The 25,799-nt window shown below is 43.0% G+C and overlaps 1 protein-coding gene across 2 annotated transcripts in view; it reads left to right on the forward strand.

Moving 5' to 3' along the window:
• The window catches only part of ERBB4 (erb-b2 receptor tyrosine kinase 4), a 1,370,666-nt gene that overhangs the window by 1,103,608 nt on the left and 241,259 nt on the right, over positions 1-25,799 (forward strand). For both annotated transcript variants that reach the window (XM_077448341.1, XM_077448342.1), the window contains exon 19: positions 6,923-7,021. In XM_077448341.1, the coding sequence (XP_077304467.1) occupies positions 6,923-7,021 (99 nt within the window). The remainder of the gene's footprint in view (positions 1-6,922; positions 7,022-25,799) is intronic.

The following is a 25,799-nucleotide window of genomic DNA, read 5'->3' on the forward strand; positions in this document are numbered from 1 at the left end:
GGCTTCCGTGGGCCTAATGTTTGAGCGTAAAAAAATGATGATGCCGGATAACCCTCTTGCCCAACGGTTGGCGGCTGGCTTGTCAGAACTCATAGCCCGCCAACTACTGCCATATAAACTGGTGGACTCGGAGGCCTTTCGCAAATTTGTGGCCATTGGAACACCACAATGGAAGGTCCCAGGAAGGAAGTATTTCTCAGAGAAGGGCATCCCAGAGCTATATGGCCATGTTCAGCGGCAAGTGAATGTATCTCTGGCACACAGTGTCGGTGCCAAGATACATCTGACCACAGACACGTGGTCTAGCAAACACGGGCAGGGAAGGTATATCAGTTTTACTGCCCACTGGGTGAACCTTCTGACGGCCGTCAAGCATGTAACCCGTGGCACCCGTGTAGATTTGGTTTTACCGCCACGGATTGCATGCAGGCCTGACTCTTCTTCTCCTCCTCCTACTCCATCCTCCTCCCTCTCCTCCTCAGCTGCCTCCTCCTTTTCCGCTGCTAGCGTCTCTTCCACTGCACCGCCCAAGCTCCCCAGAACCTATTCCACATGCCAGGTGAGACGTTGCCATGCCGTGCTGCGTCTGTTGTGCCTGGAAGCAAAGAGCCACACTGGCCCGGCACTCCTTTCAGCTTTGCGTTCACAGGCAGATGAGTGGCTAACACCGCTCAATTTGACAGTTGGTAAAGTGGTGTGTGACAACGGTGCCAATCTGCTTAGCGCATTGAAACAGGGCAAAATCACGCACGTGTCGTGCATGGCACACGTCTTAAACTTGGTCGTGCAGCGATTCCTTGTCAAATACCCTGGGGTCCAGGACATCTTGCGGCAGGCAAGGAAAATCTCGGCCCATTTCAGAAGATCTTACACGGCCATGGCTCGCCTTGCTGACATTCAGCGGCGACACCATCTGCCGGTCAGACGTCTTATTTGCGATTGCCCGACGCGATGGAACTCAACCTTCTATATGCTTGATAGGCTGCTCCAGCAGAAACGTGCAGTTAACGTCTACCTGTATGAACTCTGCGAAAGAAACGGTTCTGGGGAGCTGGGTTTTTTTTCACCGCGCCAGTGGCTGCTCATGCGCGACACATGCAGACTTCTGCGGCCATTTGAGGAGATCACCAAACTGGTCAGTCGCAGCCATGGCGCCATCAGTGACATGGTACCTTATGCCTTCTTTCTGGAGCGTGCATTGCGTCGTGTCATTGATCAGGCTGTGGAGGAGCAGGAGCGGGAAGATGAGGAAGTCGCAATGCTGGATGAATTCCCAGGGGGGGCTACTCTATCTGAGACAAGTCAACAACAGGAGTCTGATGAGGAGTCAGAGGAGGATGGTGCCGGGGCGGATGAGCAGGAGCAAGAAGAGCATGCTTTAAACCTTTCTGGGATCCCTGTTGTGCGAGGATGGGGAGAGGAGAATGAAGAGGACGACATTATCCTGGATGATGAGCAGGAGCCAGGCCACCACACCGCTTCCACTTTAGTGCAAATGGGGGCCTTCATGCTCCAGTGTTTTAATAGGGACCCCCGTATAAAAAGCATGAGGGTCAAGGACCAGTACTGGGTGGCAACGTACTTAGACCCCCGGTACAAACACAAAATGGCGGAAATGTTACCGCCGTCGCAGAGGGCTGTCAGAATGCAGCACTTCCAGGCCTTGCTTCGAGAAATGCTGCATTCTGCTTTTGCGTGCGCTGGCAGAGGAGCAATTCCCACTCCCAGAGAAGGATTTGCGGGTACCAATCCAACAGCGCCTGCAAGAAGAGGCCGGTTTGAAGATGTGTTGGTGACTTCGGATATGAGGTCATTCTTTCAGCCGACCCATCGACAGGTGTCATCCGGATCCAGCATCAGGGAACGCCTAGACCGTCAGGTGTCCGACTACATTGGGTTAACGGCCGATGTGGACGCTCTGAGGAGTGATGAACCCCTAGACTACTGGGTGGGCAGGCTTGACCTCTGGCCAGAGCTTGCCCAATTTGCAATCGAACTGTTGGCTTGCCCCTCATCCAGTGTCCTGTCCGAAAGGACGTTCAGCGCAGCAGGGGGGATTGTGACCGATAAGCGTACTCGCCTAGCTCACCACAGTGTTAACTACCTCACATTTCTAAAAATGAATGAGGCATGGATCTCGGAGGAATTCAACACATGTGACCAGTAGACCATGTATATGTCTATAAACTATTTTTTTAATCAAGCACACAGACCTTCTTAATTCATTTGGCTCACTTCCTTGACCCAAAAAAGCACACCGTACTATATGCCCCTACCCTCCTCTTTGAAGAGGTTGAGCGGTGTCATATTTCTACTGGGGCTGCTTATGATATCCCTGTGCTGTGCTGACTTCCTCCTGGGGGTTCTTATTATGAAGGGATCACACTATCCCTGTGCTGTGCTGACTTCCTCCTGGGGGTTCTTATTATGAGGGGATCACACCATCCCTGTGCTGTGCTGACTTCCTCCTGGGGCTGCTTACGGTGCTGCTGTCAGTGCTGTATGTCACGGTGCTGCTGTCAGCGCTGTATGTCACGGTGCTGCTGTCAGCGCTGTATGTCACGGTGCTGCTGTCAGCGCTGTATGTCACGGTGCTGCTGTCAGCGCTGTATGTCACGGTGCTGCTGTCAGCGCTGTATGTCACGGTGCTGCTGTCAGCGCTGTATGTCACGGTGCTGCTGTCAGCGCTGTATGTCACGGTGCTGCTGTCAGCGCTGTATGTCACGGTGCTGCTGTCAGCGCTGTATGTCACGGTGCTGCTGTCAGCGCTGTATGTCACGGTGCTGCTGTCAGCGCTGTATGTCACGGTGCTGCTGTCAGCGCTGTATGTCACGGTGCTGCTGTCAGTGCTCTGTATTACGGTGCTGCTGTCAGATGCCTCTATCACGGTGCATGTGTCATTCCGGTATGTCACGCTGCTGGTGATCATCTCCTGCACCCTCTTCTTTGCCTACCCTGGTCCCTGACCTTCCCTCTCCTCCATTGCCTTCATTAGCTCCATAGTCCTGAATTGTTAGAACAATTTCCCAAATAAAATAAAAATGCTTGTAGTTATCGATCCCAAATTCACCTCATACATGTATTATGTCATTGTCCAGATGGTGGGACTACGTTTTACCCCCTAATAATTACCACGTGGCCGCAAATTCGACATGAAGGTTTGCAAAGTTCGCCTCCCATTGAAGTCAATGGGGCCCGCGGCGAACGGTCGGTTTCGCGAACGTTTGGGTCCGTTCGCATTTCGCGTTCGCGAAACGTCCCGTCGGAAGTTCGTCCATCACTAAACACCATTGCCATCAATGTGCTGTTTGCCTGCAAATCTTGGCCCCAATATTGGAGATTTCCTCCCTCCCAAATCTCTATGAAATAGCTGTCTCAAACTGGGTTTTACCATCCACTGGAGAAACTGCAAACTCCGTTTCCTCTGAATGAAACAGGCATTCTGAAGCCCCTCGACCTGACTAATTTAGAATCCTGGGTGACCTAAAACCCTTTTAGCACTGTGGTAGGGCACCATACTGTCACACTACTAATATTTGTGTTACATTAAAAACAATTAACCTGCTTAAGTTTTTGAGTTAATAACTTGGAGACCATCTTCCCTGATAAATACAGATAAACATTAAGAACATTGTTGACACTCTTTTTTTATGATTTGGTCTGAGCTGAAGATCTTGAGCAAAAAACTTTTAGAAATTCAAAAAAAAAAAAAACAGCTAAGTAGACTGCCTGGAGTTAGTACAATAGAAAATAACTACTTAGTGAAAGGAAACTGTTAAAATGGAAAAGGGTCAAGTAAAAATAGACAAAAAAGGGTTTAACAATAAAGTTGCTGCTGTGAAAATCAGAAGGCTGGGCGCTGAAGGTATGTAATGACTTCAGGTATGTCTCGAACTGACATTTTTCTTAACAATCTGTGCACTGTTAACATTTACGGTTCTTTGAGAATTGTGAATGCCCATGAGTGAGACAGCATACATATACTGGGTTGCTTGGAACAATACATACTGTATTTTTTACCTCAACAGTAGCCTTCATTGGAGGTAGAGGGGATATCCAGATAATCTGAGACTCTTTATGAGAAGTCCCAGTCCTTGCAGCAATGTCTGGCATTTAACTTCTAAAGCGCATGCACACCTAGAGTCTTAAGCAAAGGGTCCTACTCACATTGTCTAAGGACAGCTGTTCCCCACCACCTTCCATGCAACACTCTTCTGTGACAAAAGGATTCCTGTTTAGGAGCTGGAGCCTGATCTGACTTTTCCACTAGATCTGTGCTTTTCGGCGCAACAGAGGGGATTAGAACAACTTTAGCAGAATTGTATTCTGCTAACAGATTACACTCCTTTCAAGAGCTGAGCACTGAGCACATTAAAGTCCTCAACATTTATCAAATATATCCAAATATGACAAGCCCTGCATTGTGTCGCGCACCTTTTTGAAGTACAGCCTTCCTGAAGAAATTCTGTCTCTAATGAATAACCCACTAACTCTCCGATTAGGGTTATCATACTTTTACAGCCTACTCACATGACCTGTCCACCCATAAAAAAAACACTTCTATGGACTCTTGGGAGTAATTACTCCAGTTTTCAGCCACCCATGGCAAGAAAGGATTAAAAAAACGTATAAGATGGAAATGGAAAACATGCATACAGGCACAGCTACAGGTGAAAATTGTAGCCAACCAGCAGTGGAAAATACTTTGTCTCTTATTTTGGAGGGAGTGCCATGCTGTTAGGACCAGTGTGAAACAGCATGGCTTTCCCTCCTGGATAAGAAACAGTGTTTCCCACCGTTGGTCAGCTGAAATTTAAACCTGTCTTTTTTCCTAGGAGGCATCCTGCTGGATGGTATAGATTCATTCATATGCCTGTTTTTCACTTCCATCTTGTAAGTGTTTTTAGCCCTCTCTTGTCATTAACGTGTTTTATTACTGCACTTAGAAGCACCATCTTCTCTGTTAAGTTTTTTCCAATAGAGTATACTTCCCTCTTCTGAAGTGCTGCTGTGGTGCATTAATCACATTTCAAGAGCCAGTCATGTACTGTTTGTTAAAGTCGCCTTCTTATCCAGAGCGTTCTAGTCTCCGCACTCATAGAGTAAACACGTAATCTCATTCCATACCACACTCCAGAATCCATTCCTTCCCCTCCATGGCCTAACGGCATTTGGAAGGACTAATCATCTTAATCTTCAACTTTAAACACATACATAATAGCTTGCAATGTTTATTTCTGTATCTTCATATATACAAACAAACACAATCGTAGGTTGTCATACCTACCTACCTTCCTGCTCTCTACACCCCCCCCCCCCTTACCATACTAATTTCTTACCTGAATTCATCCCCCTTTCCTATGATTTGTAGCTACTTCTGTGGTTATTTTTATTATTTTGATTAATATTATTACTACTACTATTGTTGTTTTTGATTGTACATCTTCAATGTCAACATTGATCCATATTCATATAGTTTCTTTCCTTTATCACAATAAAGACACATTTAAAGTTAAATGATCCCTGTTTAGACCATCTTCCACAGGTGATGCCCTCCCACAATTTCTTTCTTTCAATCCAGATCCCTTCCAGCCCTTCCAGCCCTCAGCCAAGTACATGGAAAAAGGGATTGCCGCTCCAAAAAGCTCCAGACCTTTTGGGAAACACCCACCCTATTGTGAGTTTGCAGGTGCTGGCTCTGCATAAACTTGGAAGAAAAGAAGAAATCCTGGACGGCCGCACACCGCTGAAGGCATTTTTATTGTTGCAATAAAATCCTATACAGTAACCTCATGTACAAAAGGGACAAGGACAAGCAGTTAATGTGTTTCACACCAGACCATGGTGCTTAATCATAGCTATGATTTTATTGCAATAATAAAGATGCCTTCAGCGGTGTCTGGCCATCCAGGATTTCTTCTTTTCTTCTCAGCCAAGTACTTGCTGAGGCCCAACATCAGCTCTCCAACACACAGGCTACATCCCAGGGACAGCAGCCCCAGGACAAAAAGACACTCTAAGCAAGCCTCCCGAACATTTATCTTCCTTCGCAGCCAACTTCTGGGTGCTCCTTCGAGCGATTGGCTGAGGTCAAATATTCATAACTTCAGTAGCTGACTCTTCTACTCTATCCCTAGTAGCTTCCTCTAAAAGCAGACATGGGAAATCAACCACCAAGCTTAGGGGAACCTGATCAGACCTAGGTTGCTGCTCCAATGAGCACAACAGAGCCAAAACAAAATTTGGCCTAACAAAGGCAGGACACTACATCTGATTTTGCTCTTGCTGCAGTGGAAGAGATTTTAATACATGCATAATTTTGTATCAGTTACCTTTGGTTTCCTGACTCCTGATAGTTCTAAGATCATAGCTGTCTAAATTGTGTGACCTTTACCAGGGTTAGGGTCTTATTTACAAATTTACTGGAGTTTTGTTAAATTAGACTGTGTTCACTTAATTTACCCATTCAAGGTCAGAAACATCACAAAAATCTCTTTGTCAGATTTGGAGTTTGAAGTGAACTGTCAGGATAGCTCCTAGAAGCTCAATGAAGCACAATGTAAATTTGAGAAGACTACTTCTTGTAAGGCTTTGTCTCGCCAGTATCCCTGTTATTTGAAATGCCTATAGTTCTCACATGCATGTCTGTGGAAATGCTAGGAGATGCTGTATACCATAAATTACCTGGCATGCGCAATTATTTTTTTTTCAGCAAAGCAGATGAGTGATCAGAAGGCAGATACCAAACAATATTTTTTAACAGTTGATATTATTGTATCATGACTATTTTGCATTATTATAGGTACATGAAAAAAGCAAAGTATGAGCAGTAACACTTAATGAAGTCTTTGGTCTTCATCACATTCACAAACATAAAATTGATATATGCTCTGTACTAATTTACCAATTCTTTATTGTCTAGGGTATCTGGGTTCCAGAAGGGGAGACGGTAAAAATCCCTGTGGCCATTAAAATCTTAAATGAAACAACTGGACCTAAAGCCAATGCAGAATTCATGGATGTAAGTAACACTGTTTGGTGAAAATATATTCAAAAATGACATAATTATAGATTTGGCTCAGACTTTTAGCAAGGGAAATAAATGTTTGCCTTTAGCTCAAATCTTAATCTTCAGCCATGTTGTGGTCTAGCTACCTACAAAAAAGGAGATGTATACTAGTCAGCCTAACATTAATAGTATGTCAAGTATTTGAGGGAATGACAAGAGTCTCTATTCAGAAAGTTGTCTGTAAAAAATGTATCATATGTGATTACCAGCATAGATTTTTAAAGTACCATTCTTATAAAACCAGCCTGTTATCATTCTAGGAAGAATTAAGTGAGAAATTAGATGGTGGAACACCAGTAGATGTAGTATATCTGGCTTTTGAAAAAGCATTTGATACTGTACCTTGAAACTGTAAATGTTTAAACTTTATTTTATATGTACATAGACAACTGGTTCCATGAACGGGTCCAGAGAGTGAGGTATTCCAGAGAGTGAGCTCATTCTCTGAATGGTCTAAGTTGTAAGTGGTGTGCCCTGAGTTCTATCTTGGAGCTAATGCTCTTCAATTTGTTTATTAACCACCTCAATACAGGGCACTTTCACCCCTTTCCTGCCCAGGCCATTTTTCAGCTTTCAGCGCTGTCACACTAAATGACAATTGCATGGTCATGCTACACTATAACCATGTGAAATTTTTATAATTTTCTTCACACAAATAGAGCTTTCTTTTGGTGGTATATCACTTCTGGGGGGTTTTTCCCTAAAAAAAAGAAAGAAAAAAAAAGAAAAAAAAACACCGAACATTTTGGGAAAAAAAAAAGCTTTTTTTTTCGTTTCTGTCAGTAAATTTAGTAAATAAGTAATTTTTCTCCTTCACTGATGGGCGCTGATGAGGCGGCACTGATGGGCACGGATAAGCTGCACTTATGGGCACTAATTAGGTGGCACTGATGAGGAGGCACGAATATGCCGCACTTATGGGCACTGATAGGCGGCACTGATGGGCATTGATGGGCATCAGTGATGGGTATTGATGGGAAGCACTGATAGCCAGCACTGACTAGCATTATTAATGGCCACTGTATGCTGGCAGTGGTTGGCATGTATTGCTGGCACTGTGAGAGCTTTATTGTAATCAGGGCACTGATGATCAGTGCCCTGATTACATACCTAGATGACCTCTATGGGGAGATGCCACTGATCTGCTCTCCTCTCCTCACACCCTGTCAGTGTGATGTGAGGAGCACCGATTACTGTGTTTACATGTGACCGGCTGTGATTGGACACAGCCGATCACATGGTTAAAGAGCTGCGGCCGCGGCTCTTTACAGGGATTGGGGTTGTGCCATGTCCCAGCAACACAGCGCAGCCAAGATCGCCGCGCTGCACATCCCTGTGCAAGAGTCGCCATTCTGGGAAACTGTCATATGATATCCACCCAGAACAGGAACCGCACCGCCCTGCCGGGACGGGTGGCAAGTGGTTAATGATATAGAGGTTGGAGAATCAGCAAAGCTCGCTATTAACTGTTGTGCATAAAAAGGGCATACATTCCAGAGATGCAACAATAATTCTACCCCTTAACGAAAGACTGGTTTGGTCTCATTTTGGAATTCCAGTTTAGTTTTGGTCACTGATCCTCAGAAAAATAGTGTTGATTTAGAAGTTCATCAAAAGGGCAACACAATGAATGAGGGGGGCCTAAGCTATGGGGACTGATTACATAGATTATAGTTATTCACTCTGGAGAAGAGGTGCTTAACAATACAATGTACATATATATAAAAAATAATATATAAAAGTTGACTTCAGTAACTGTAATACAGTTCTACTCTAAGGTATTTGTAGAGGACATACAGACACAATTTGAAGTTAGAAGACAGGGGTTTAGGCCTAGATTGCAGAAAGGGTTCTTTTTTGTTGGGGCAGAAAAAATGTTGAACTCCCACCCCCAGGAAGTGATGCTAGTTGAGAGTGTCAACAGCTTCAAAAATCTTTTAGATGCCTTCCTTGAGAAGTGTAATATACAGGCCTATGGCTATTGCTAGAGAATGGTTTAAGCTATGTCAACCACTCCACAAAATTGGTAAGAATTATTTAAACACTGAGCAGTGTGTTGCACATTGACAAGTATGGTTGTTAAAATGTAAGTCCTGGGTGTAACCAATTTTTGATGAGTTCCTGTTTGTGCTGTTGCCTTCTACTTGTCTGATTTCTCAGTTTTACACAAACCTATATGACAGGCCTATTTGCCCCTTGACCATTGCCTTGTGCCTCAGCCACAGGTTTAATGCTTCCAGGCCATGACCTTAGAATTCGACCAATGGCTACAGCTGACCAAATCAGGGCCCCAAATTGACAAATACATTTTTAGGATATCAAGGTTTTGGCAGAATCATTCAACACAGAGGTTAGGGCTAGCCACAGATAATCAGGAATAGGTAACAATCTGAAGTGAGCGAAAGCAACAGAGAAGTGAAATCTGAAAGATAGATTGGGGTCCCCTAAGTATACATAGTTACTACTCATTTCTTGAAAAAGACAAAGGATCTTGAAGAACTCCTATTTTAGTCCTGTAACATCAGAAATGTTCCCCGCTGAATGTTTTTGGAGAAAATGCACCCAGTCAGAATGAAAACAAGAATAGTCTCCCAGCTGGCAGGAGTACTGCAACCTGTACTAGGTAGCAGCTGATCAAAAGGCTGTTAACTTCACTAATGATACTGCATCTTCTTTTCCATGGATTAATTGAAAGTCATGGAATTTTTGAAAGATAATCAGGCCTATAGCTTGTGAACATAGTTTAGAAAAAGGTACTAAACCAATTGGTAAAATTGCAGGTTTGTTCAAAAATATCAGGAGGCTAGTATTGGTCTTTTAATGACAAAAACATATTAAATTGTATGTCTATCAAAAACTTTTTTGGATAGAGCATTATCGGGGCTCCCTTGGAGACATTAATGTGTAGACAATAAAATACGGGTGAGGGAAAATTTCTAAACAGACAGATATATTGTGTAAATATATATATATGTATACACACACACAAACACACACACACAAACACACACACACACACACACGATTAAGAGGGCCCTGCCCAGAAGTCCTTACAATCTAATAGGGTGGGGCTGGTGGTAAAAAAGATTGTAACTGTGGGGGGAATGAGCTGATGAAAGTGGTTAAAGATTAGTTGGAGATGTGATAGGCTTTCATGAAGAGATGAGTTTTCAGGGATTGCCTGAAGGTAGCAAGAGTAGGGGATAGCTGGACAGTTTGAGGTAGCGAGTTTCAGAGGATGGTTTGAGAGTAGGGGGTCTTGAAAAGAATGGAGAGGACAATTTGGGTGATACTTGGAGACAAGATTAGTGATGGAGCTCGGGGCAAAGTTATGAATGGCTTTGTATGTTGTGGTTAGTATTTTGAATTTAATTCGCTGGGTGATTGGGAGCCAGTGTAGGGATTGGAGGAGAGGGTTGGCAGAATCTGAGCGGTTGGTAAGGTGGATAAGTCTGGCAGCAGCATTCATGATAGACTGAAGAGTGGATAGCTTATGGAGAGGCAGGCCAATGAGAAGGGAGTTGCAATAGTCAAGGCGAGAGATAAGAAGGCAGTGAATGAAGAGCTTTGTGGTTTCATTTGTTAAAAAGGGGCAAATTTGAGAGATGTTACAGAGGTGAATTCTACAAACTTTTGACAACAATTGGACTTGAGGCTGAAATGAGAAGTCAGAGCCTAGGATTACACCTAGTACTCTGGTGTGAGGGGAGGGGCTGATAGTTGCGTTGTTGATTTTGATGGAAAAGTCAGGGAAGGGGGCACGGGCAGGGGGAATATTATTAGCTCAGTTTTAAAGAGATTTAGTTAATTAAGTGGTGCGACATCCATGCTGATATGTCAGTTAGTAAGTTAGTAGAGGAGACTAAAGGAGTGAGGTGAGGAGTAGAGAGATAGATTTGGGTGTCATTGGTGTATAAGTGGTATTGGAAGCCGTTGATGAGTATCAAGTGACCAAGGGAGGAGGTGTAGTTAGAGAAAAGAAGGGGTCCAAGAACAGAGCCTTGGTGGACCCCCAGAGAAAGGGGCAATGAAGAGGAGGAGACAGAGTTGTAGGTGACACTGAAGGAGTGCTGTGAAAGGTAGGAAGAGAACCAGGATAGAGCAGAATCTCAGAGGCCAAGGGAATGTAGTTTATTGAGAAGGAGAGAGTGGTCAACAGTATCAAAGGCCACAGAGAGGTCAAGTTGTAGGAGTATGGATTACTGGCTGTTAGTTTTAGCCGTTAGTAAATCATTAGTGAGTTTTAGTAAGGCGGTTTCCATGGAGTGCTGCGAGTGAAAGCCAGACTGTAAGGGGTCAAGAAGGTTATTTTCACTGATGTAAGAGCTAAGACTGTTGTAGACTAAACGTTCTAGAAGTTTAGATGTGAATGGAAGCAATGAGATGAGTCTTAAGTTGTTCAGGTTGGTGAGGTCCAGTAAGGGGTTTTTAAGTATGCGAATGATCTTCACAGGTTTTGGGGGTGGGGGGGTGCCACTAGAGAGGGAAAGGTTGAAGATTTGAGTGAGGGAGCAAAAGATAGAAGAAGAGGGTGGCCGAAGTAGTAGTGAGGGAACAGGATCCAAGGGACAATTGGTGTGGTGGGCATCTGAGAAAAGATTTGTAACCTCTTCAGTAGTAGCCAATACAAAAGAGGAGAGTGTTGAATGTGCTGTTAGGCAAGGTATGTTGGGTGAGGAAGATGTACGCACAGTGGAGGTGTCCTCACAAATTGCATCAATCCTGTCTTTGAAGTGATTGGCAAGCTCTTGGGCAGTGAGTGAGTTCGTGGGTAGAGGGGTGGGGGATGAAGCAGAGAGCTAAAGGTTGAGAAGAGCAGATGGGGACTGGATGACAAAGTATTAATAAGAGAGACAAAGTAGACTTGTTTGGCAGCATGGAGGCAGGAATTGTATTTTAGAAGGGCAGATTTATATAGGGTGAAATCTTGCAGGCATTTGGTTTAACGAAACAGACATTCAAAAGCACGACAATGTCTCTTGAGATTTCTAATGTTGTCAGTTTGCCAGGGTTGTAACAGTCGGGCTTGATTCTGTGTGTGGTTAGAAGAGCAAGTGCATTTAGTGATGATGGGAGTGAACTGTTGTAGACAGAGGTGGCCAGTTCAGGACAGGACAGGGGAGAGATTATGTCATATAGGTGGCCAGCAGCAGAATAGAAAAGAGAAGGGTTAAAGTGGCGAAGGTTCCTACAGGTAATTGTTTGCTGCTTGGTGGGATGGGTGGTTGGAGGCAAGGATACAGTGTAACTAATCAGGTTGTGATCAGAGAGAGGAAAGGGGGTGTTTGCGAGGTTGCCAGGGTTGCAGAGATGGGAGAATACAAGGTCAAGGGTATTACCATTGGAGTGAGTGGAAGTATGTGTCCATTGGGTTAGGTCAAAAGATGAGGTTAGGTCGAGAAGTTTAGCTGTAATTGGGCTGTTAACATTGACAGGAATGTTGAAGTCACCAAGAATGATTGTGGGTATTTGAGAAAGTAGGGTAGCCAGGCAGCAAAGTCATCAAGAAAGTGCGATACCAGCCCAGGAGGCTGATATATTGCTGAAATCCTCAGAGAAATAGTAGAAAACTGACAAATACAATGCATCTCAAAAGAAGAGAGGGATAGAGAGGGAGGGATAGGAAGGACCTGGAAGGTGCTTTGTGGGGATAGAAGTAAACCAACTCCACCACCTTTCTGTCTGTTGGGTCTGGGTGAGTGAGTCCAATGGAGGCCACCATGGGAGATGGCAGCAGGAGAAGCTGAGTCAAAATTTTGAAGCCAGTTTTCAGTTATGGCAAGTATGTTAAAGCCATGAGAGATGAAGAGGTCATGTAGAGATGTTAGCTTGTTACAGATGGAATTCCCAAGGGGCGCATTAGATAGGTGGGCTGCTTTGAGGAAGCAGGGGGATAGAAATTAAACTGAGTGTATTGCGAGCATCATCATTTTATTGCTGTCTGTGTCCCCACTGCAGATCATTCCTCACCAGGGGAGGACTGACCATTCGGGTACTCGGGCAGTTCCCGAGGGCCCCAAGGCCACTAGGGGACCCCATCAGGGTGGCCAGCCTCAGTCAAACCAGGGGCAATATGTAAAAATCTGTGATTTTTTACATCTGTCCCTGAAATATAACTTTCCAACATCATTTTGCTGTGAAAATCCCAAGGCTATAGCTGCCCGCCTCTGCACTGCCTCCTTAGCCAATAGGAACACAGTGTACACGCCCCCTTCCCCACCGCGGTTTCTTTGATTTCAGAGCAGGAGATGTCCACTCCTGGAGGAGAGGAGAGGGAGGAGGGGACACAGCCTGCACTGTGGGATGGGCTGTAGTCTGCAGGAAGGTAATCTTGCTGAGCTGAGTGTATTTTTGTCAGTGCTTACCCTGGTGAGCAGGAGGGAGGGGGAAGATGTGTTTTGCTCTAGCAGCAAAAGTCCCAGCATTGGGAGATGGGGGGCAACAGTGTGTTCAATCAGGTAGATTTTTGGGTTAAAAGTGGAGGTATGTGTCTATGTCTATGTGTATTTATGTATACCGCGTGTCTATGTGTATATATGTATACTGCATGTCAAATGTCTATATATGTATACTGCGTGTCTATGTCTATGTGTGTGTATATATGTATACTGTGTATGTATAATGTGTGTGTGTCTATGTGTGTGGATATATGCATACTGTATGTCTATGTGTGTGTGTGTGTGTATGTGTATATATATATATATATATATATATATATATATATCACTGCACAGGTGGGGCAACAAGTGGGGCATGTGAATAAAAGCATGGCTTTTATTCACATGCCCCACTGCCAGATCTGAGGCCAACTACAGCAGTTTCCTATTCCACTGGCTCCACAACTCACTTGTACACTTCAGAGCCTGCAACAAGTTGATCTCTAATTTTTCTAATTTTTCGGCCAGCTGCCTACCACACCAAGCACTAAGGTGCAAAGGTATGTGTAAGGGGACACTGATAGAAGGGGACACACTGGGGGGGGGGGGGGCTCTGCTATAGGGTGGAACACTGGGGGGGGGGGGGGGGCTCTGCGGACTGTGATGTATAGGGAGAATGTTTGGACTTTGGTGTAAGGGAGGACTATGATGTGAGCGTGGCGCTCATCCTGACTGCTGTACTCTATATTGTTTGTTACTTACCACCTGTAAGCCTGGGGCCCTATAATCATCTATTGCCCAGGGACTCCATGAGTTTTCAATCCGCCACTGTTCCTCACTTCCTGTCTAGTAAAACAGTAGTCACCAAGACTGGAAGTGCACAGCCCAGGAATGCAGAAAAATGTGTCACAGGGTTCTTATCCTGAACTAAAAGTTTTTCTGAATTTAATAAAAAAAACAAAAACAAAAAACCCAAACACCTTTAAAATAGAGTGGCAGTTCAGGCTAGCTGTAACTAAGCCTAAAATAACTCCCACCTCCTAATGCCTATTCTAACTACCCTGTTGAAAGAAGATGCTCATACTTATTCTCAGGGTGCCCTGGTCTGGTCACATGATTGGCTCATAGCGGGCAGCTTCACGAGAGAGGAGTGATAGTATATACCAGTGTTTCTCAACTCCAGTCCTCAAGGAGCCCTAACAGTTCATGTTTTCAGGATTTCCCTCAGACGAATTGGCTGTGGTAATTACTAAGGCGGTGAAACTAATCAAATCACCCATGCAAAGTAATGGAAAGCATAAAAACATTACCTGTTGGGGCACCTTGAGGACTGGAGTTGAAAAACACTGGTATATACTATAGTAAGCCGGTGGACAATGTCACTGCCCAGTCATTCCATCGGTTGTTGCAACTAAAGATGAGCCGAACACCCCCCCCCGGTTCGGTTCGCACCACAATCTGTGAACAGACCTAAACTTCGTGTGAACTTTAGAACCCTATTAAAGTCTATAGGACTCGAACGTTCAAAATCTAAAGTGCTAATTTTAAAGGCTAATATGCAAGTTATTGTCCTAAAAAGTGTTTGGGGACCTGGGTCCTGCCCCAGGGGACATGTATCAATGCAAAAAAAAGTTTTAAAAACATCAGTTTTTTCGGGAGCAGTGATTTTAATAATGCTTAAAGTGAAATGATAAAAGTGTAATATTCCTTTAAATTTTGTACCTGGGGGGTGTCTATAGTATGCCTGTAAAGGGGTGCATGTTTCCCGTGCTTAGAACTGTCCCTGCACAAAGTGTAATTTCTGCAGAAAAAAGTCATTTAAAATCACTTGCGGCTATAATGAATTTTCGGCTCCCTGTAATACAGAGAACAGTCATTGAAAGTCATTGATAAAAAAAAAAAAAAAAAAAAAAAGTGTGGGGTTCCCCCAAATTCAATTACCAGGCCCTTCGGGTCTGGTATGGATATTAAGGGGAACCCCGCATCAAATTAAAAAAAAATGACGTGGGGTTCCCCCTAAATATCCATACCAGACCCTTTATCCGAGCACGCAACCTGGCAGGCCGCAGGAAAAGAGGGGGGGTAGAGAGAGCGCCCCCCCTCCTGAACCGTACCAGGCCACATGCCCTCAACATTGGGAGGATGCTTTGGGGGTCTGTGTCCCCTCAAAGCACCTTGTCCCCATGTTGAAGAGAACAAGGGCCTCATCCCCACAACCCTGGCCGGTGGTTGTGGGGGGCGGGGGGCTTATCAGATTCTGGAAGACCCTTTTAACAAGGGGACACATGCATAATCCGATCTGACTTTTTCTGTCGGAATTTCCGACCGTGTGTATGGGGCATAAGGGGTCTATTTATAAAAAAGAATGTTGTGCAGATGCCTCAAACATTAATGCAGCCATCACAAATCCCATATTTTGCCTAAGAAGCCTATTTCCTACAATTGTCAGTTTCATCAACCAGCCATCATTTCCTGAAATTACTTAATCAGAGAAATTATGACCAGGAGCTTATGATAATAGGAAATAACCATAGTGCTTGAGACATTCTTTCAATTATTTTTTTTATAAATAGATCTCCTTGTGTCAACCCTAACCCCTGACTGTATCTCATATTACCATAAGCCAGCAGTAATCTAACGCTGGTGTGATACACATATTGGAAATACTAGTGCTGCTACCTTCTCTGTGCTGTGGTGAGATACAGGTGCTGCAAAGTACTGATCCCCTAAAACATACATTGCAGGGGACCATCTTCACCTAACACGTGAAGATAGCAGGAAAGCTTTTATGCAAAAGAGCATATTAACAGCCCAGCAATTTCTTAGACCACATTTTAAAGTATATTATTTATTCACTTTTATGATGTTTTTTTCCTATTCAAGAAATAATGCATTAATAATTTGGTGGTCTGTAATTTAGAACAAATCAATACATTGCAGACAATGGAGTGTTTAATCTGACAAGTGACTCTGACATAATCCTCCCCTTTTATATACACAATGAACTGGCATCAATCATTGCAGAAAATGCAGAACATTTAATGGCATCAGCATGTCATTTCCATTAATGAGGAATCACAATGTTCCACAGGCTTTAAGATATAAAAGGTAACATAGTACTTCAATGTATTAAAACATTCCTGAGTACTAAATTCCTATTATGGGAAGATTTATCAACATGTAATTTAAAATTGATTTTATTTTACAAGCCCCCACTATGCATTTCTAGAGGAATAAAGTAGAGCACAATCTGTGGTTGGTGGCACCTGTAGCAGTGGCAACAGTCAAAGTGTTAAAGTGTGACTTTCCCTTCCCTTTGGATTGCTGTCTTTTGAAGCAGTGGTCTCATTGCACAGGTCTGGTATGTCTTCTGCTGAGTTAGACCTATAACTTTTATATCTGTATGTTCCCTACTAATTGGAGATCTCTAGGTCTGACTCAGCAGGGGTGTCAGCAGTGTCGGGACAAGGTCATCCAGCGCCCAGGGCAAAGATGAGAGATGCCAAACTCCCCCCCCCTTTCCCTTAGGGTTAGGGTAAGGGTGCCCCCATCCCTGAATTAAACTACTGCATCCAGAGTAGCTACCCCTCCTGCCCACCGCTTCTGCAGAGAGGCCACTGGTTTAACACAGAAAGCGAGTCTTTATTTACAACATACTGGCAGAGGATAATCTTTTTAAAACAGGCCTTCTAAAAAAAAAAAAATAACAATTTGAGCAGCTTTTATTTTGATGCTTTTGGAGTGTATTTAGCTACAGTACTTAAATTGAAAGTTCAGTAAGACTTTAGGGACACAGTCTACCTTTTGCAAAGATTTAATAAATGCACTCACCCCCCCCAGCAAAAAACTTACTGTAGCTGCTGACTTTTAATATTAGGACCTTTGCCTGCCTAGGCGTAGCATAATGGGTTGCAGGGGTCACAATTGTAACCCTGCCCCTAGTTCCAGGGGGCCCCTGCAGCCTCCCTGTCATATTATCATATCATCCACCATGTCCAGGTCCGATCTGCCCTAGGGCCCCACAGGCACGCTCCAGTACTGGGCTTCCACTTTGCCTTCCACAGTCCACACCCCACTGTTCTCATTGGCTGGGGAGAAGCTGTGAGCCATTTCCTAAATGGAGAGGAGCACGGGGTGAGAACAGCCCAGGATGGGGAATTGTCTGTGCTGTGTACTGGCAACATGGAATGGTAACCCAGCTCAGCGAGTTAAGAGGAGGAGAGTGCCGTCCTGTAGCCATGATGGGACTGATGTCACTGGTAAGGTAAGACACCGCTCAGTGTCTCCTAGTCACTAGCTGGGATTCTCTGATCCCTAACCTCTGATTCTCCAGGAGTGATCCCTGTTCTCTAATGTAAGGAGGAACTCTGGGAACTCAAAACTCTTAAGCCACTTTTAGTATCTTGGCGTGCGGTGGGTGTATCTGCACACACGGTGGAAGTGGTGGGTGGTAGCGTGGTGGGCCCAGGCCAACTTTTGCATCCGGACCCACAAGCTTCAAGCTATGCCTCTGCTTACCTGTCCTGAAATCCAGCAATGTCGGCACCCCGGCTGATGTTTTCATTGGCTCTTGGGTGCTGCCGCTGCCATTCATGGTAAGGGAAACCGGCAGTGAAGCCTTTTGACTTAACAGTTGGTTCCCTAATGCAGTGGTCATCAACCCTGTCCTCAGGGCCCACTAACAGGCCAGGTTTGCAAGATAACTGAAATACATCACAGGTGATATCATTTGCTGCTCAGTGATTGCCGTATTCTAGTCTGCATCTCCCCAAGGTAATACATAAAACCTGGCCTGTTAGTGGGCCCTGAGGACAGGGTTGATGACCACTGCCCTAATGCACATGTGTGAAGCGCGCTGTGCTCTCTGAATGGCCGAGCAGCGGGGAAGGAGGCAGAGGCCAAACCTCTGGGCAATCTCTCTGTGGTGAGATCTCTCGGAAGTGGGAACGGGTACCTGTCAAAAACAGGAGGCATATAAGCAGAGCTTCCATTTTTGGGTGGAACTCTGCTTTAAAGCCTGCAGAGCATTGCGTCCATGATCAGTGCGTCAGTACAATGCTCAAGCTCCTGTATTTTTTATATCCCATTCCTAGGTGTGTGAGGAGTTATGGACCTTCTGTTATGGGGCTGGAGGAAGTAAATGGTCGGCTACAAATAACACATTTATAAAAGTCTAATGAAGATGATTAGTTGATAGCGTAGAATCCCCACACCAGCTTCTGTGCGATACATGTACACACACACACACGCAACACCACAGTGATGAAGCAAATCTGCTTACCAGAGGAAGAAGGCCCCCAAGTGAAGAGATGTCTAAATAGGCAATGTTGAAAATAAAAGGCAGATATAAATCAAATCTTCAACTGGATTCCAAGCAATATTCTCTCATCTATGGCTGTTTGCTGTGGGAGATTCATCAAACACTTCCAAAAAGACATGCACCTCCAGTGATACAATCATCGAGTTCCTTCACTTATTACCTTATAAGGATGCAAATACAAGTACCATAGTGCAATATATCTTATCACCATAAGTTGATCTTTAATGCTAAGTAATAAACTCACATGCAATTCGGTTTAAAAAGGCACAACAAACAAAATTCAAAGATGGCAGCAACATACGCCGTGCTTACGTCAAAGGTTCCAAGTCCCTCCGTTTCGTTCCGAGACGTTCCGTTACAATCTGACATCATCAGAGACGCCTCACAGAAGCTGGTGTGGGGATTCTATGCTATCAACTGATCATCTTCCTTGGACTTTTATGAATGTTTTAGTTATATGAACCCCATGATTCAGTAGGTAGGGGAGTAAAGGTAGTGGGGATGGTGCAGGGAATTCAACCATGTGGCTACATGTAGATTATGCTTTTAAACCTTTTTCTTTTTTTCCATTGTTTTTCCATTTCGTTTTGTCTGTATAATTCATTACTTGCACAGCATAGTAAAGGAAAGTAGCAATTTTTTTTTTTTCGACCAGACACACACAAAGACTTCCAAGTGCTTATTAATTATCTTAAACACTGACTGTTGAAACCACATTGTGTTTTAGCTTGTAATTGTAACTGACCAGACAGGATAATTCCCAAGCATCCCAAGAATCAGAAAGAAATTACAGCATGTCTAATGAGAGTTATTTCATATGACTAACTTGCTGGAAAATTATAATGTAATGGTGAGACAGCCAGTTGCTGCCCAGTGTTTACTTTGATTCTTCAAACAGTACAAACCTTATTATGAGCTTGTAATTTCAGATCTTACAATGCATATCATGGGGAAGAAGTGAAGCATGACTTTGGCACAAAGTTTGCCATACTATACAGTTTAGACATCTATTTTGTATCCCTTTGTTATACAGTTCAGTGTGTTTTTTTTTTTTTCAACAAACGAAATTAAAATGAAGCAAAAAAAAGCTCAAAACTAAGAAAATTTAAATTGTACATAATTAACGCATGATCGTTATGATTCTAAAGGCATTTTTTTTATTAACCACTTGACCTTCGGAAGGTTTTAATTCCTTTATAACCAGACCATTTCTTTGTTATTCAGCACAGTGCTACTTAAACTGGCAATTGTGTGGTCATGCAACACTGAAAATTTAATTGATGTCATTTTTTCACACAATAGAGATTTCTTTTGGTGATTTGATCACCACTGAGTTCTATCGGGTATATACAGTATATATTTGAAAATTGATAAATCCTGATGTGCAGACCGTCTAGCTAATTTCTTGAGGCCTTAGTATGTATAGCCCCTAAATGACTCCTTTTGGGAATTTATACAGTCTGAGGTATTTAGTAAGAGGCATGGCCTGTTTTTTGAAATTTTAATTTTTGTCACAATTTTTTAGCAAAAATAAAAAATGATTTTTGCTTTTCAATTATTTTTTACATACTGTCACCAGTGCAGTACAGCATCATCTTTTTTTAAAGTTTATAACAGTTTTTTTTTTTTTTTTTTACATACTTTCATCTTCAGTATCACCATAGTGACACAATACTACTCCGGGAATGGTGATCAGTGATGATCACTGTACCAACAATGTTTTGAACTGTAGTGAATTGGTGAATTGGTTACATTCACAACAGCTGTGATTTAGTATTGTGTGCTGTAAATGGCCCACAGCTATCACATGGTACAGGGTGCATGTGGTAGCTGTGGGCCAATCACAGAATCCCTGTAGGATTCTCAGCTGTTATGAATAAAATTCATTCATAACAGCTTTGATAACATTGTGATTGTGTGATCGGTCAAAGCAGCTGGGTATGGGTAGCCCAATCCTCTGTGTCTGGTGGACACAGCAGTCGTGGGAGTGGCACGCTGTGCACCCTTAACCCAGAATTGGTTGGATGACGTACATGTACATAGAGCTGCACGATTCTAGATAAAATGAGAATCACAATTATTTTGCTGAAAATAAAGATGCGATTCTCTCAAGATAACATCATCTTTCACATTATACAAAAACATCGGGCTAACTTTATGGTTTCGTTTTTCATTCATTGAAGTATATTTTTTCCTAAAAAAAATTGCTTTTAAAAGACTGCTGCGCAAATATCATGTGACATTAAATATTGCAACGATCTCCATTTTATTCTGTAAGGTCTCTGCAAAAAAAAAAAAAAAAAATATATATATATATATATATATATATATATATATATATATAATGTTTGGGGGTTCTAGCAAAAAAATACAGGTTAAACTTGTGAGCAACAAGTGTCAGAAAAAGGTTTAGTCTTTAAGTGGTTAAACTGACCTAATTTACAGACCAAAGTTCATTCCTTCGATCTAAAAGAACTGAGAGATACATTGTTCCTCTTTATCGCTGTTGATAAACATTTGCCGCCTGAATTTTTTTCAATTTGTGACAGCTCTGTGCAGAGAATGGAAATCAGGGAAATGCTGTATTAAGATCGTGAGGGGGGTTGAATCGCAATTTTTTATCGGTTAAACGCGCAGCTCTATATGTACGTGATCCAGCCTGCCCATGCCATCCTGTCACAGGAAATGTACTGTGGCTGGGCAGCAACCACTTATGCAACGTACACACGGTTGGATTTTCCGATGTTCAATGGGAGCTTTTTGTCGGAAATTCTGACGGTGTGTAGGCTCCATCGGAATTTTCTGACAACAAAATCCGTTCAGATCGTATGTACACAATTCCAGTGCACAAAATTCTACACATGCTCAGAATCAAGCAGAAGAGCCGCACTGGCTATTGAACTTAAATTTTCTCGGCTCGCCATGCGTCACCACGTTCTTGACATTTGGAATTTCCGACAACATTGTGTGACCATGTGTATGCAAGACAAGTTTGAGCCAACATCCATCGGAAAAAATCCCATAGATTTTGTAGTCGGAATTTCCAATCGTGTGTACGCGGCATTATAATAAAAAAATGAGCTTATGCTTACCTGTTTGAGTGGGCTGTTTCATCCTCTTCTGGGGTCCCCCACAGCAAGCTCCATGGTATGGAGGCAGACATGCAGGTATGCTCCTGAGCTGGGCTGTGTGCATTCATAGACACACACAGCGTAACTTGGCCATGCCCTTTGTCCCTTCCTCACACAATTTGACTAAAAGCAGCTGGAGCCAATGACTCCTGCTGCTGCCTGTGTGTCCTGTGAGAAAGTGAATAGAGGAGAGCACTGCTGCAGTAGAGTACAGTGCTGGATAGAGGGAGGACTCGGGTACATTTTTTTTTTTTTTTTTGGGGGGGGGGGTTGAAAGTTTTTTTAGCTTAGTACAGAGATTGCATTACCTTTTGCCTTCAGAACCATTGTGGCAAACCACATTAGGGGTGAATCTTTTTATTCAATTACAATTTGTGAATAAGCAAGCTTCTGTTAAATAAAAGACATAGGAAGCAGGGCACTGCCATGGGGGATATTTACCAATGCCAGAAATAAAAACAAATACAGCACTGCACGGTGGTATTGTAAGTTTCACGTGCGCCATAAAGAAACAGGCCACTGTGACATTTCTTCCCCCAGCGTGTGCCCTGACTGACGGCTCCCACGTGCATGGACGAGAGTGACGTCACGTGATTCCGGCCAGTCACAGAGCCTGTGGCCCCGAAAGGAAGAGCGTGAAGATGAATGTGGCCTGCTCAGGGGACAGCACGGGCTTTGTTTTCAGTTAAGTGTCATATAATGGGCTAGTATGCAATGCATACTACCCCATTTTCGGGCCCTGTGGGGAGCAAAAGAGGAAGTAAACCCATCGGGGTTTAATTCCTCTTTAATAGAACAACATTGATTTTAAGGTTAGTGCAGCACTTTGTAGGAAGGCTAAGTGCTGGTTCACATTAGTGCAACTTCTGATGTGACTTGAGTCGCACGGAGTGGTATGACAAGTGAAAACACATTATATTCAACGATGACTGTTTTCATCAATGCGACTCAGCAAAGCGCAGTTTTGAAAAAGGGTCCTGTGCTACTTCGGTGCAATATTCAGTGTGATTTAGCCCTATAGAATATGCAAAGTTGCATGAAAGTTACACTTCATAATCATACTGAAAAACACATCAAAATCTCCTTGCAGCAGTGTGAACTGAGATTAAGTCTATATGGTGTCATTATGACGCCATCAGTCATTTTTTTGTCAGAATTGTGCCACTTATTTTCCTTAAAGTGTTACTAAACCCAGGACCCTGCATTTACTATAGCTGGTCTCCCACGGTACACAGAACATGGAAAAACAATTATTTTAGTAACTACAAACTGCTAAATACCTTTTCTCATTAGCAGTATATAAGTCTTGTAACTTCTATCAGTGGCTGGTTTAAGCTTGTAGGAGGAGTATTCATTCTCACCTTATGAGGCTGGAGGGCCCCTCACCCTTTGGCCCCTTTCACACTGGGGCAGGAGCGGCATCGGCAGTAAAACAGCGCTATTTTTAGTGCCGCTTTACCGTTGTTTTAGCTCCACTAGTGGCAGAAAAAGGGTTAAAACCTCCCGTAAATTGCCGCTGGAGCCCTAGTAAGTACTGACACGGGGTTTGAAGCTCCTCCTGACCAACTCTCCCACACCTCTTTCTTTCTCCCTCCCTGTGATAGAGCATGCTGCAGATGTGAACAAGTCCTTACCATTATAAATGCAGTTATTATCTTAATGGCCATTACACAAGTTGGTGTTCTCAGTTTATTACTTAAGGTTCCATTATTTTTCTTACAGTTGAACTTCAAAAAACAGCTTAATACAAAACTGAAATACATATATTGAAGCTATTTTACCTTTATTTAGCCAGTCCAAAATGTTACAAAGCTCTGCCAGACTAAACAGTGATGATGTTGGTGACCTGAGTTTTTCTCCACTGCAGTTAAGCATTATAACCGTATTTATCGGTGTATAACATGCACTGGCGTATAACACGCACCCCAAGTTTAGGAGGGAATTTTAAGGAAAAAAACGTTTAGGTGGGAAGTTTAAGGAAAAAAACATACATTTAAATGCCCATCAATGCAGCCTTGTCAGTGTCATTTGCAGCCTTGTCAGTTATTTGCAGCCTTGTCAGTGTCTTTTGCAGGCTCGCCATTTAAAAATGACGCCGCGGAGATACAGAGCGGATGTCCTGTGTATCTCGGCGGCACTTGGTAGCTCTCGGGCCATTCTCGACGGCTTTCGGCTATTTTCGGCCGCACTCGGCCGCTCTCGGCTATTTTTGCCCACACTCGGCCGTTCTCAGCGTCTTTCGGCTTTACGAAAGCCGCTGAGAGAGGGCAAAAGCCGCAGAGAACAGCCAAGTGTGCCCGAAAATAGCCGAAAGCCACAGTGAACGGCCGAAAGCCACAGAGAACTCACAATCTGGGTGGGGGGATCGACGTATAATACGCACCCATGATTTTCCCCTGATTTTAAGGGGAAAAAAGTGCGTGTTATACGCTGATAAATACAGTATATTCCTTTTCAGCATATGAAGCAGAGCCTGATTGGCTTGGAGTATTGCCTTCTCTCTCCCAGATCAATACAGTTCTGCTGTATAAGAGGGGTTGATTTGTGGACATATTCAAGGACTTATTCTAGCCAGATTTAAAAAGACATTGAATGATTTTTAAATTAATATATAACTGTATTAAATATATTTTTTTAATTTACCCCGAGTTTAACTTTCAACATGATGATACAATAAACAGGGCATTGTTTCCAAAAAAAGGACAGCTGTACTTGCTTTCACTGATGTACAGGAGAAAAATAGAACACTTTGAAAGATTCAGAAAAATAGGTTTTTGAAGGCTATTTTTTAGCCTGCAAGCTTTTATTAAAAGCATTCCACTCCACACCTGTTACAGGTTCAAGCATTCTTGTCTATGTCATTAAACAGTTGATTTCCTCTTTTTTTTTTCTTTTTTTTTCATGTGCTTTCTTTTAAAAATGGTGTATCCTTGCTTCACCTTCGAGGAAAGTGCAATCTCTTAAACGCACATGAAATCTCTAATACAAAACTGAGTTTAATACTTACTGTCAGGCAACCATTAAACACAGGCTGTTCATTCTCTGGTTTCCTTCTATTAGCTGCTCCAGCAGTTTGTATAAATCTGTCTTTATGGCCCATAATTATCTTTCATCTGTCCTTTCATTATCTACTCTGCATGCGGCAAAGACAATCAAGCTGCCCATCATATGGCTATGAGCTGAACATTGGGTCATGTGACGCTTGATCTAGGGTCATTGGTGTGGATCCGCTGACAGAATGACATATCGCAGAGCGTGAGCTTGTCACGTTAGAGGCTAAAAACATTGAGATTATGCCCTGTTGTGAAATATATGAATCACTGAAACAGGCACTTTAAATATAAATGCAAATGTCTCTGTTTTATTTAAACAAAAACTTTATTGAGCAGTTTTAAAAACAGAGCGTAAAATAATCATTTGAGCAGTGCGGATGTATTCATATTTTGGCTTAAAGCCACTAAATGAGCACACTCTTATTTTGTCAGGGAAATCTCCTGCTTCAATAATAAAACTGGCCAAACTCCAGTAGAATTTTGTTTGAACATTCATATGGAAATTTAGAAAAACCGTTTGTCAGAACATTCAATAGTATCAATATAGACTCGACAAATTTTGCAGGAAAACCCTAAAAAAATGTATTTGATTGTCATGCAATGTTAAGAATTTTACATTCAATTTTGGGATGCACGTGATTATTAAAATATGTGCAATTGTGCTAGAATGAAAACCACATTCACATTTCAAATTCTGTTTAAGAAATATTTTTCTTCTTCGATTTTCCCTATCACTACAGTGGAAAGCAATTGCCAATTTGACCTCATTTTACTTTTAAAATATTGAATGAAACGTTCCAGATACACATTGTTTCAAAAAATTCTACTGGTGTATGGCCAGCTATAGAC

Source organism: Lithobates pipiens, unplaced genomic scaffold, assembly GCF_037356315.1.
Source record: "Lithobates pipiens isolate NorthernLeopardFrog02 unplaced genomic scaffold, aLitPip1_a1.2 Scaffold_22, whole genome shotgun sequence".
NCBI lineage: Eukaryota > Metazoa > Chordata > Amphibia > Anura > Ranidae > Lithobates > Lithobates pipiens.